Source organism: Zootoca vivipara, chromosome 7 (genome assembly GCF_965207765.1).
Source record: "Zootoca vivipara chromosome 7, rZooViv2.hap1.1, whole genome shotgun sequence".
NCBI classification, from domain to species: domain Eukaryota; kingdom Metazoa; phylum Chordata; class Lepidosauria; order Squamata; family Lacertidae; genus Zootoca; species Zootoca vivipara.
The window spans coordinates 35,780,426-35,792,590 of NC_142590.1; the positions used below are offsets into that span (position 1 = coordinate 35,780,426).

At 37.7% G+C, this 12,165-nt stretch overlaps 1 protein-coding gene across 6 annotated transcripts in view; it reads right to left on the reverse strand.

Moving 5' to 3' along the window:
- NFIA (nuclear factor I A) overlaps positions 1-12,165 on the reverse strand; it is a 281,924-nt gene that overhangs the window by 97,755 nt on the left and 172,004 nt on the right. For all 6 annotated transcript variants that reach the window (XM_035123744.3, XM_035123742.3, XM_035123741.3 and 3 more), the window contains exon 4: positions 5,463-5,537. In XM_035123744.3, coding sequence (XP_034979635.1) covers positions 5,463-5,537 — 75 coding nt within the window. The remainder of the gene's footprint in view (positions 1-5,462; positions 5,538-12,165) is intronic.

A 12,165-nucleotide genomic window follows, 5' to 3' on the forward strand; every position in this document is an offset into this window, starting at 1 on the left:
ATGTTATTGACCAGCTAATTATGCTGAATTCCATTTATAAACATAGCTAACCACTAAGTTTATGGAGACTTTTTGTGCTGCTTTAATAGGATATTGATTGAGAGCAAGGTTTGAGTGGGCGGCCATTGAATTGTGTAATGGCATACAAAAGGCAAGGTCGCTGCAACGTTTGATTCTAAGCCTGCCGTCTATTTTGTATTATAATTTTTCTTTTTTTCGTGTCTGTCTGTTCATAGCCAAACTCAAGTTGTGGACAGCGGTGCTTTGCTACTGAATACGAACTTAGCTTCTTTAGCGTTTAGTTTCATGCTGCTGATTTTTAACTACTCCTCTTACAATATTGATTAGCACAGCGGAAAATTCAAATGCTTGTGCATGGAGAAACAGTGTAGCCATCTTGCAGCAGAATATAAGAGATACAACCTTTCAAAATACTGGCTGGTCAATCATCTTTCATTCAGCACTTCTCATACAAAATCAGCTCCTAGCTGAGACTGCATTTGTATGAACAATCGTGAACATCGCTTAAATTGAAATGAAGTCAGTGACAGTTGAGAAGGCTGCATAATTTCCACCAAATTATTCAATATAATACAACAAGTGAACCCTTTCCACTAGTGGTTAACTAGTTAAAGAGGGGGAATTGCATAACCACAGACACTCTATCATGATTTTATTTATTCCAAGCACAGAAAGAGGTTTTGAGCCAAACCACAAAGGTCCCTGGCTAAGGTCATACCCTGTTTGCCATTTCTACCTAAAAGTACTCTGGCACTCATATTTATTGACTGGTGACTAATTGCCAGGAGCCATTTTACATTTTCAGGCTTCAGCTATTGAGAAAACTGCTGCTGCTCTGGATCCAGGGACCTGTTGCAACTGGCTGCATGATCCTAAGGTCTGTTTAAATCACTCTATATACACAGGTCTGGTTTGCAGGACACGGTAACCCAACCTTACCATGTGGATGTTGCAGGTATCCAAAGGGGAACTCGTCACTCTGCTTTCCCCTGATCTTTATTTGCATGCTGTACTGACCTAATCCAAGATTTCACTTAGCATGTTGTCCAAACCCAGGCCCATGATTAAGCTCTCTCCTCGCTAACCATAAGCTGCAGTCAAGACCAAACCATGGTTAGAGCTTGTGGTTAGTCTGGACAGAACTTAACCACAAGCCTGAGTTTGGATGACATGCCAACTTGCTCAGTGCAGCAAGTGAATAAAAAAGATCAGGGAAGCGCAAAGTGCTCCAAGTTCCTTTTTGGAAGCCCACATGTTTGTGTGGTCCTGGAAAACAAACAAAAAATATAAATAAATAAACTGTGCCTTTCCTGCCTGCTTTCAGCAGTGTCAATAATTCAGGCCATGATTCAGCTAATGAGTTCCGTCAATGACTTTCGCCTGTGCAATGGAGCTTTCCCTTGTCCTTCCTCAGGATGCCCCACACCCCTGAAATTGGCTTGGGGGTGATCAGGAAACCCCCCAGAACAGTGCATGAGTGGAGGAGAGGGGGGGAATCATTCCATATGACAAGCTGAAATGCTTGCACTGGCAAAACAATCAACATAGTGTGATGTTGAATTCCTCCCATTGTTTCTCGCTTCCACAGAAATAACCATGTTAAATCCCTGTGTATGTTGATTTCCCATCAATATTACATTCTAGTCAGCAGGCTTAGGTGCTTCAAACTAGATTTGTTGGGTTTTTGTAGAATTAGATATCTCAAGCCAGAGATAAACTGTCATCTTCCATCCCAACCATTTTATAGCAGATTGGGATCGATGATGATGATGATACCACCCTATACCTGCAGGTCTCTGGATGGTTCACAGGATAAAATCAGAATATAAAACCACAAACTACATAATCAAAATAAAAGCAACCCAATAACACCCCCCCAAGGATCTACCAAGTTCAAAACTGCAATGGCAGCAGTCACAATTTATCACCTGTTCACTGGGACCTCTTTTTTGCAATACCTTTTGCTCCCTCCCATCCTGCACCTTCAGCCTTAGTGATACAGCCCAAAACCAGCAATAAGGGAAACTGCTGTCAGGCCTTACAAAATCTTCAGGTCAAAAGGTGATAAAAGAGGAGGTTTGACCTCCCAAGGTGATGGTGGGGAGTCATGCTGTACATGAGAGATCACTGCTTTATTGCTTTATTGCTTTTTAAGCAATAATGATTCATGCTGTACAGTAGTCGAATTATTGCAAGTTTCAAACACTAGGGTGCCACCTTATGCCAATCTAAAACATACATTTCATTTTAGTTTCCTATTGCCAGGGACGCTACATACAACTCACCTGTTTGTGTGACAGTGAAACAGATTGTTATCTGTTGCTTTAACTGGAGAGTCTAACCAAAGGCTGCACACCAAGACAGTCTAATGCCAGGCACCAGTACCACAAGATTCACTTTTTCCTAGGTTTTCTAGCTATGATAAATTTTATCATCCTTGTTGTGTTTGATTTACTGTTTGAATAGATTGATTTATAAAGTAAAATATTGAGTAGAGGTTTAATATCTACAGCAGGTGAAAAATAAGCTTATTAATTTGACGTGTGTGGATATAAGCGTGGATGTGTGTGTTTGAATGGGGAGGATCCCTTTAAAATTATTGTACCGACGACACGAGGATCTAAGAGTGACCAGATGGGCCTATAGATCTCTTATGCACACAGAGATCTCCATTTAGCTTTATGGGATACTGATCCATAGCTGTAATAAACTATGCATATAGATTGGCACCTTCCACTGAAATGAATATGGACATTTCTCTGAATATGTGTTGGAGCAAATGAAAATTAAGCCCCCCCCCCCACAGAATTAGAGAAAAGTCTGGCAAAAGCATTCCTAAAATGGCAGTAATAATTAACTGGAATTAGATTATGATTTAAATTTAGTTTTTCACTGGAGATGAAAAGCAGCAAAGCAGTAACTTCTTGAGCCCTGGTTTAGCTGTCATCAAAGCTGAGGCATAGCCATGAGACAATGGTGTCCATTTCTCCTTGGACTGTCTGGATTATGTCATAGTAAAATACAATCAAGGAACCTTTGATCAATTGAACAGGGTGGTGACAGGTACTCCTAATACACTGTTTTTAGTGAATATTGACAAACTGGTAATGATCATACTGCAGAATGTCATTCAGACCAAGAATATTAGCATTCTTTAAAGGTCAAAAGCAATAGCTTCATAGAGACAGAATTCCATACAATTCCAGCATCAGATACTTCACATTCTACATAGAATGACCATATATTTCAGCACAAGAACCATTATTTTTTTAAAAAAAGACTGGGCATGACCCCATATTTGTGCATGAATATGTATTTAAAGGTTGCTAAACCACTGGTTGTATAAATCATGAGTGCTACATCAAACAGATGTTGCACATGCATGTACACAGGTGGTGCAAATGCAAAGCCTGTGCTATTGTGCATTAAAAGACTGACTGTTTAAAGTTTCGTTAAACATTAATGTTCTAATTTCAAAACTGTAGAAATGGGCTCTGAAAATATTTGCAATGTGATGCAACTGTTCTCAAACTATGGGTCCTGGCACATCGGTGAGTTCCGACTTGTTCCTAGGTGTACTGAACAATCAGTATTTGTTTCTCCTCTATTCCGAGGGCAAATGGATAAGAGCCAGCCATTTATATCTTCTTCCACTAAGCCTGTCAATTCCCAAGCACATTCTACACAGAAACCTATATGCAAAGTTATGCCAACTTTCTAGCCCTCAGGGTTCCTTGTAGTTGGACACCCAGCTCCTCTCTGCTTCAAGTCACTATGTAGAAAGTTTTTTGTGTTTTTTTGGTGATACACCTTTATTGTGCTTTATGTAAATGGCTTAGGCAGGCATGGCCAAACTTGGCCCTCCAGCTGTTTTGGGACTACAATTCCCATCATCCCTGACCACTGGTCCTGTTAAGCTAAGGATCATGGGAGTTGTAGTAGGTAGGTAGCCGTGTTGGCCTGACGTAGTCTAAACAAAACAAAAAATCCTTCCAGTAGCACCTTAGGGACCAACTAAGTTTGTCATAGGTATGAGCTTTCGTGTGCATGCACACTTCTTCAGATACACTGAAACAGAAGTCACCAGACCCTTATGTATAGTCAGAGAGTGGGGAGGGGTATTACTCAGAAGGGTGGTGGGAATGGGTGATTGGCTGATAGGAGTGGTAAACCTGTTGACGGCTGTTAACAACTGTTAATGACTGCAATTGGTCTTGCAGGAAAAAGCAAGGGGTGAGATGGCTAAAGAAAGCTTTATCATGTATAATGAGATAAGAATCCGATGTCTTTATTCAGACCAGGTCTCTCCATGGTTTTAAGCTTGGTAATGAGTTGCAATTCAGCAACTTCTCTTTCCAGTCTGTTTCTGAAATTTTTCTGTAATAAGACAGCTACTTTGAGATCTTGTATAGAATGTCCTGGGAGATTGAAGTGTTCTCCTACTGGTTTCTCTGTCTCTGATTCCTGATGACAGATTTATGCCCATTTATCCTTTGGCGTAGGGTTTGGCCTGTTTGTCCAATATAGAGCTCTGAAGGGCACTGTTGGCATTTGATGGCATACACAATGTTAGAAGATGAGCAATTAAATAGTCCTGAGATGGTATGTTGGATGTTGTTGGGGCTAGTAATGGTGTTGTCTGGGTGTATGTGACAGCAAAGTTGGCATCTGGGTTTATTGCAGGTACCAGTGTCCATGTTAAGTCTGGTGGTGGTATTATTGTGGATGAGGAGTTGTTTAAGATTGGGTGGCTGTCTGTTGGCAATGAAAGGTCTTCCTCCCAGAGCTTGAGAAAGAGAACTGTCATTGTCTAGGAGAGGTTGTAGATCTCTGATGATGCGCTGTACTGTTTTAACTTGGGAGCTGTATGTGATTACTAGCGGTGTTCTGTTATTTTCTTTTTGGGGTCTGTCTCGCAGCAAGTTCTCTCTGGGTATCAGTCTGGCTCTGTTGATCTGTTGTTTAACTTCATCGGGTAGATATATTGGTATGAGCTTTTGTGTGCATGCACACTTCCTCAGATACACACAAAAGTTCATACCAATGACAAACTTAGTTGGTCTCTAAGGTGATACTGGAAGGAATTTTTTATTTTCTTTCGACTATGGCAGACCAACACAGCTACCTACCTGTAACTATCACAAACTGTATCAGGCTATAGTCTGCATGCATGCTTTTCTTTTCTACTACAGCTATTTGTAGGACAGCAGATTTCAGAATGAACAATGTCCTTTCGTAAAACTAGGACCCTATTACTATAATATGATACACCCGAACTAATCAGAAATATAGCACGATTTACTAGATGTAAGGCATGGTGAACTGGAGAATGAATGATCAGCTTCATAAAGCGTTTTGCATATAATCATGTGGGATGGAGCAATCAAAGAAAGAAATATGTCAATGTAAGATATTCTAATGTAACTACAAATTATACTTACTTTGTGAGACCCTTACTAGCTCAGTCACACTGAAAACGCCTGATGTGACAAAACTGTCTTGGAAGCCCAAATGTCCTACAAAACACAAGAAAATTATAGATGCGATTAATTTTAAGCACTTAATGACAGTATTCTTAAATACTTCACTATCTGTTTAATGTGAATGAAATTGAAAATTTAATTTTCCACTTATCACTAATTGCTGTTTAGGTAGGCAGATATATGGTTAGAGTTTAGGAAAGTTAACATGACAGATTAACAGGGAGAATTGTATATATTAAAGCATCACAGCTGGAAATCTGAAACAAAATAAGCTCATTTTAATAAATAGTTACCTCAGATGACCCTAAAGACTTAACAATTGAAATTAAAATACTGTACCTAGGAATCAGATGGGACAGCTAAGTTCTTTAATCGTTTTAAACATTATTCTCTAAAGAAACATCTGATCAGGATTATCTACTCATTCATTCAAACAAAACAAGATTTAAAGATGTACTCTTCCTTTCTGAGGTTACATTAGGGAAATCTTAAAATAGCAGCTGTTAAAAAATCTTGAAAATGAATGCTTTTCACATAAAAAAAACCTCTTTAAAATGAGCTGTTCAAAACAGAAACCAAATCTTTGCATAAGAAAGCTTTAACTCTAATCCTCTGAATTTCTTTAAGAGACAAGGCGTATGCTGGCTTGCCGGTTTCATTTGTGTAAGGGATATTTTATATCAAAATGTTATTACACTTCCCATAACAGTATTTCCCTTTTTCTATGAAAACATGTCTATCACCAAATGTTAATTTAATTTTCTGGGTATAATCAATTACAAAACAAGAAGCCTTCAAACTGCAAATCGGGTAACAAGGAATTCTGCTGAACCAGATACTATAGTTCATACAGTACATATCAGGACTTCAATTAGAGGTCTGTGGCTGATAGGGCAGCCTGACCTATTGCTTTTGAAATCAGGGTCAAAGAAATCTGAGGATAAAGGGATTATTAAAAGAACTGTAAAGTTGTTCTTGTCCACAGGATAAGTGGCATACATTTTAAGGTGGTTCTAATGAAGATTACCAAGTCTAACACACACACACACACACACACACTATTTAATGTAATATAAAGCTTTGCTATGGCCAGACATACTAAATTCCTTCAGCTTCTGTTTCACTGATTTCATTTCCAAATTACCAAAAATATTATTCATTTATTTAAGTTCTTGCATAATATAACTCCCCCACAAAAAACCCATATGCACACAATTTTATATTTATTTTGCTTGCAAGGTTTAATTGAACTCAAATGATTTATTTTGATTTATAAAAATTTAAATTGCAGGTCCATTACTGTTAAAGTGTTTCAGTATTGATATAGTATTATTAGAAGCAGCCTTTGTACATTCTCCATTCAAGCAACACATTCAAGCTGATTTCCCAATAAATAATGTAGGGCTGGAAGCACTACAGCCTACTGGCACCAGCAGAATCCTGAATCTGCCAGCATTATTTTCATTTCTATTACCCAGTGTTATAGCGTTTTGAGCAAACAGTAAAAGTCAGGTGTTATTAGCTAACATTTCTCCTGGATAACCTGAATGGCAGAGTATCAAGCTCAGAACACAAAATCAATGCAGACTTTACAGTTGTGAACCACATTCACAAATACATAAATTACTCCCCAGTGTAAGCCATGTGCATGCTCACAAACTCATAGGAAATGTTTGCATCCACAAGCATTACTGAATATAAGCCTTGCGTATACTCTCATCAATAAGCATTATAGGAAATTGTATAGAATAGCCATGGAAAGATGTGCATAATAACCAGAAATTATGCACATTCACCATGGTCATTCTGCACATTCTCTACGGTTTACCTAGTTAGAGTAAAAGGCATAGTGTGCTGTCCTTTTAATGAAGATGCTCAAAGCTGCTAACAAAACATACAAAACAAGATAAGAAGCCAATCATTAAAAACAGGTTCATACATAAAAACCACAGCAGCTGAAAACAGCATTAAAATGCAAGCACACACACAGAGAGAGAAACTGACTTGATGAATAAATTCTTACAAAGTGAGACTTTCAATATTTGTTGCACGAGTTGTAAATACTGCTATTCTGTACTGCAAAGCAATGCCAGCATTAAAAATCCTTGCCATGTAGAGTATCTTACTATACAGAGACATCTTAAAATCTTAAAATAGTAGTGATCAATTAGAACTTCAAGCCTATTATCTTAACCAAATGCCTGATTAGAAAGAAAAGCCTTCCCAACTCTAACTGCAACTTGATTCCTCTTGGTTTTATCCCCTACCTAGATAATCCTCTGTTTCACAAACAATGTCAAGCAAGTAACTTCTAATAATACTTTCAAAATAGGCGTCAAAGATACTTGTTACAGGGGCACCTGAAAAAGTTGCTGAAAAGATTTCTGATCTGTCAAGGAGTACACCTACTAACTTAAGTATTAGCCATATGTTTTGATGTGACAGTGAAGCTGGAAAAGATTTGAAATGCAATGAAATTATTAACTTTGGATAATGATGTATGCAGTACATGTCTGGGGTCTTTCAGATTATACATTGTAAACTATCAATAGAAGGGAATACATTCTGGGACTTTATGCTGATGATGTTGCTTTATGTACACAGACCCAGTTAATGCTGGAAGGTTATTGAGTATAGAATTGGAGACCTTTTTCAATGTCTCTGGACAAAAATGGGAAGTATTGTTATTTCATACTTCCCCACAATTTTCCCAAATATTACAAATCCCACTAACTAGAAAAAACTTCATATACTGCAACTAAACTAATGCTTGTTTCAAAATTATTGCTATTATTTCAGATGTTACCAGTTTGAATCCTACCTGCCCATATGTTCCAGTGGGGAAGAAAACTTAACAAACTCCTATTTCAGACAAACAGACCATGGATTTAAAAATATTTGCTGTACCTTCACCCAACTGTTGGAGGATGGGGACTCCAAAATCTAAACAGCTATTAAAATGCATGTCAACTCATCAACATGACAGGCCTAATGTCTGGCAATAAATAAACCCAATGGAACATTTGAAAACTTAGAAATAGATGGTGTTCCTCTAAAAGTAATACCTATTAAAAAATTAATTCCTCTCTTTGCACTGGCTTACAAATCTGTTCACATTTACAACTTTGAAAATTTGGACAAAATAGGCAAAGTTTCTGGTTCCAGGCCTCTCACCTATTATTTCATTACAATTCCACTCTGTTTTCAAAAATAAATATACAGTCATACCTTGGTTTAAGTACGCCTCGGTTTGAGTATTTTCAGTTTAAGTACTCCGCTGACCTGTCTGGAATGGATTAATTCACTTTCCATTACTTTCAATGGGAAAGTTCACTTCAGGTTAAGTACGCTTCAGGTTAAGTACGGACTTCCGGAACCAATTGTGTTTGTAAACCAAGGTACCACTGTAGTGTCTATACTACAGATATGTGGAAATAAAAATAATGGTTTTATTGGAATTTATATTTACAAAGATGAACGACTGCTTACCTTTAATAAGATGCAATTTAAATGGAAAATATTCAAATATCATGGCTATTAGGCTACCAATTAAGGTCATTTTTATTGAATTCCCAGATTAAAAATGAAGCCACAAGACAATTAATGACATATGAAGAAATAATAGTCGAATAAAATATAATAGCAAATGTATTAACATCATCTTTGCATAAATATATTATAGAGATTCTATTTGTCCTCAGCAAAATTTGAGAAGGTTGCAGGAACTGAATTAAGATTTAGAAGTTGAAATAGATGAAATAGTTGAAAGATTTAGAAGTTGAAACAGTGGACAAAAGTGCCATACAAATCTATTTCGGCAGCAATGAAAGAAAGAGCCTTTAACCAGAGAAAAGAGCCCTAGATGCCTAGCCTATATGAAACTGGGCAGTTCTCCTATGTGTTGTAGAGTACCTCCCACTATAAGGACATATCAGCACATGTGGTGGGAGTGTCCAAAAATACGGTAAAAAAAAATTCTGGAAAAATGTATTTACAAAAATATATTTGATTAGAAGGAAGACAATCCTCATGACCCCAGGAATGGCTCTACTTAACTCACATTGTCCTGATATGTTGCAAATTAGAAACGAAGCTCTTCTAACATAGCTATTAATTGCGGCAAGAACAATTATTATTAACTGTGGATCAATGGGATTAACACAATTTGCCAAAGAAAATTATTGGAAAAACTGACAGAAAAATTAAAAGTAGCAAGAGGTTAAAAGAAACACGACAATTTTCATGCAATCTGGTGCGACATTATTGACTACACGCTTAATGAGGCATATGGTAGACCAGTACCCACAGTTTACACTTCTGGTGTAGGTACAAAGAAGTTCTAGGCAGTCTCCAATGCAGGCATTGAACAGATCCCAATATATTTAAGTTTCCTCAAAGGTGAAGTGAAACAAGTCACTATCTGCACTAGAAACAGAACTGTCAGATGTTCCTGAAGTCACTAGAATTGTAATTCACTGTATTTAAATTGAATTTGCGGCAGGCTAGAGAAGATTTCAACTGTCTTTACGCTTAATAAAAGGTGAAAGCTGTGAAAGCGACGTATCCCTCTGTGGAATTCCGACTATTCACTCACATGCTCCTATGTGATGGTGACAATCAGCATGCTGTGAATTATATTCTTCCCATGCCAGTCTATTTAAAAGTTTCACAGTTTGATCAATGCATATTTGCAGTGTGTGCTTGTGTGTGTTTAATAAAGACATTTAAGTATGGACTTATTATCCAAATATCTCAACATTAAAATAAAGTTAGATGAAATAAAGGCTTTAAAAATAACGGGCCAATTGCTATTCCTAAGAAATCACTTTAGCTGTACTGCATGGGTTTCCCCTCTATTGCTCTTACTACCATTATTTGCTGAGAGTTGCTTTTCATATCAGTTCAGCATCACACTAATAACTAACTAACGGCCACTTCGTTAAGCCATTCAAATGAAGCATTTCCTTCCAAATAACCACTAAGCCACTGGGTTCACATGCCCATATTATTGGAAGCTTGCTTGCACATATGGCTTTAGAAAAGTTTTTAAGAACCACCAGCACATTCTTTGAGGCATATAGCAGGAAAAAAATTAGACTATCTGGGATAAATCATGTTAGCACAATGGATGGACACCTTAAAGACTTTAAAGTCATGTAATACAATCCTAGGCTGGATCTTTCTTGTTGAAAAAGGCAGAATACAAGTGGCCGAGAGAAAAAAGAGCCAATATTTGACAACACAAATCAGCATAACCTTTTAACTGCAGCAGTCATGGATGACTGCCCTTTGACCTGGAGAGATTATGTGGGATTTCAATGACAACAGCTGGAAGTGAGCATGTGTGAATAGAGAACAGAAGATCTTAGGCCTAACACAAAAGCCTGTCCAGATCAGAGCATTGATTAGAAATTGTTTCCTGGTCCCAGTTTAATAGAGTGTAATAATGAAAGTTTTGTTAACTCTTCATAGCATGCACAAAATTAGTTGGAACTTGTTCTTTGTAGTCTTCTCATAAATTTCACAGATTCATCTTGTAAGAGAGATCATTTCAGAATAATTGCAAACGGGGATAACTGTATAAGAATTCTTTGGACTGCACATTGAAATAAGAGCAGCATCATGTAAAAGATAATAATCTTGGCTTCAAAGGACACTGACAAATTCTACACCTGGAATAAATATAAATAAGCTAAAATGAAATACTCTCATTTATCCCTGTTTTGTCTCTTACAATGCATGATAACGTGGAATAATAGAAAATTATCACTGAACCAAAACTTTATATCTTGGGTACTAAACTGATTTCGCAACATTCAAATGAGAGATTCTTAAGTGGGTCATGTGGAACTTGTTAACATGAGTAGTCATAATATTTACAATAATTATTGGAACAATATGACGCATAATCCTAAAAAGAGGGAGGATTGCAGCAGGGCGACATCAGGCTAGTTCTCAAAGGGGGAGAAACCTGTGGTGAGCTGTACTTCTTGATACTGCACGTGAAAGCTCAGATGTATATATAAAACGAGATGTCAAAGAAAAGATTTATAATGTAGCCTTCTCCCAAACAGCTAGTTTTCCATGTGCAGGAATTCTATTTTGTATAGAAAAGAACTCCACCATATAAATCCTCACCTGCTGTCTCAAGTGGCATAGCCCAATTGGTTTGCCATCTCACTGAGTTGGCCACTACAGATGTGAGAGAGAAAGGGCAAGGAGGAGTCCAATATGGCAGACAATAGGAAAGCTGGCTTATAGTGAGTTAAGACCAGTGGCAGGTACATCTAGTACAGTAGTACTCTCCAACGTTTCAGGCAAAGGTCTCTACCAGGTGCTACCTGACATGCCTTAATTGAAGAAACCAGAGATACCTGAAGGAGCGTCTCCACACCCATTGTTCAGCCCAGACACTGAGGTCCAGCGCTGAGGGCCTTCTGGCAGTTCCCTCGCTGTGAGAAGTGAGGTTACAGGGAACCAGGCAAAGGGCTTTCTCGGTAGTGGTGCATGCCCTGTGAAATGGCTTCCCATCAGATGTCAAGGAAATAAACAACTATCTAACTTTTAGAAGACAGCTGAAGGCAGCCCTGTTTAGGGAAGTTTTTTTAATGTTTGATGCTTTATTGTGTTTTTAATATTCTTTTTAATATCTCTGTCTTAA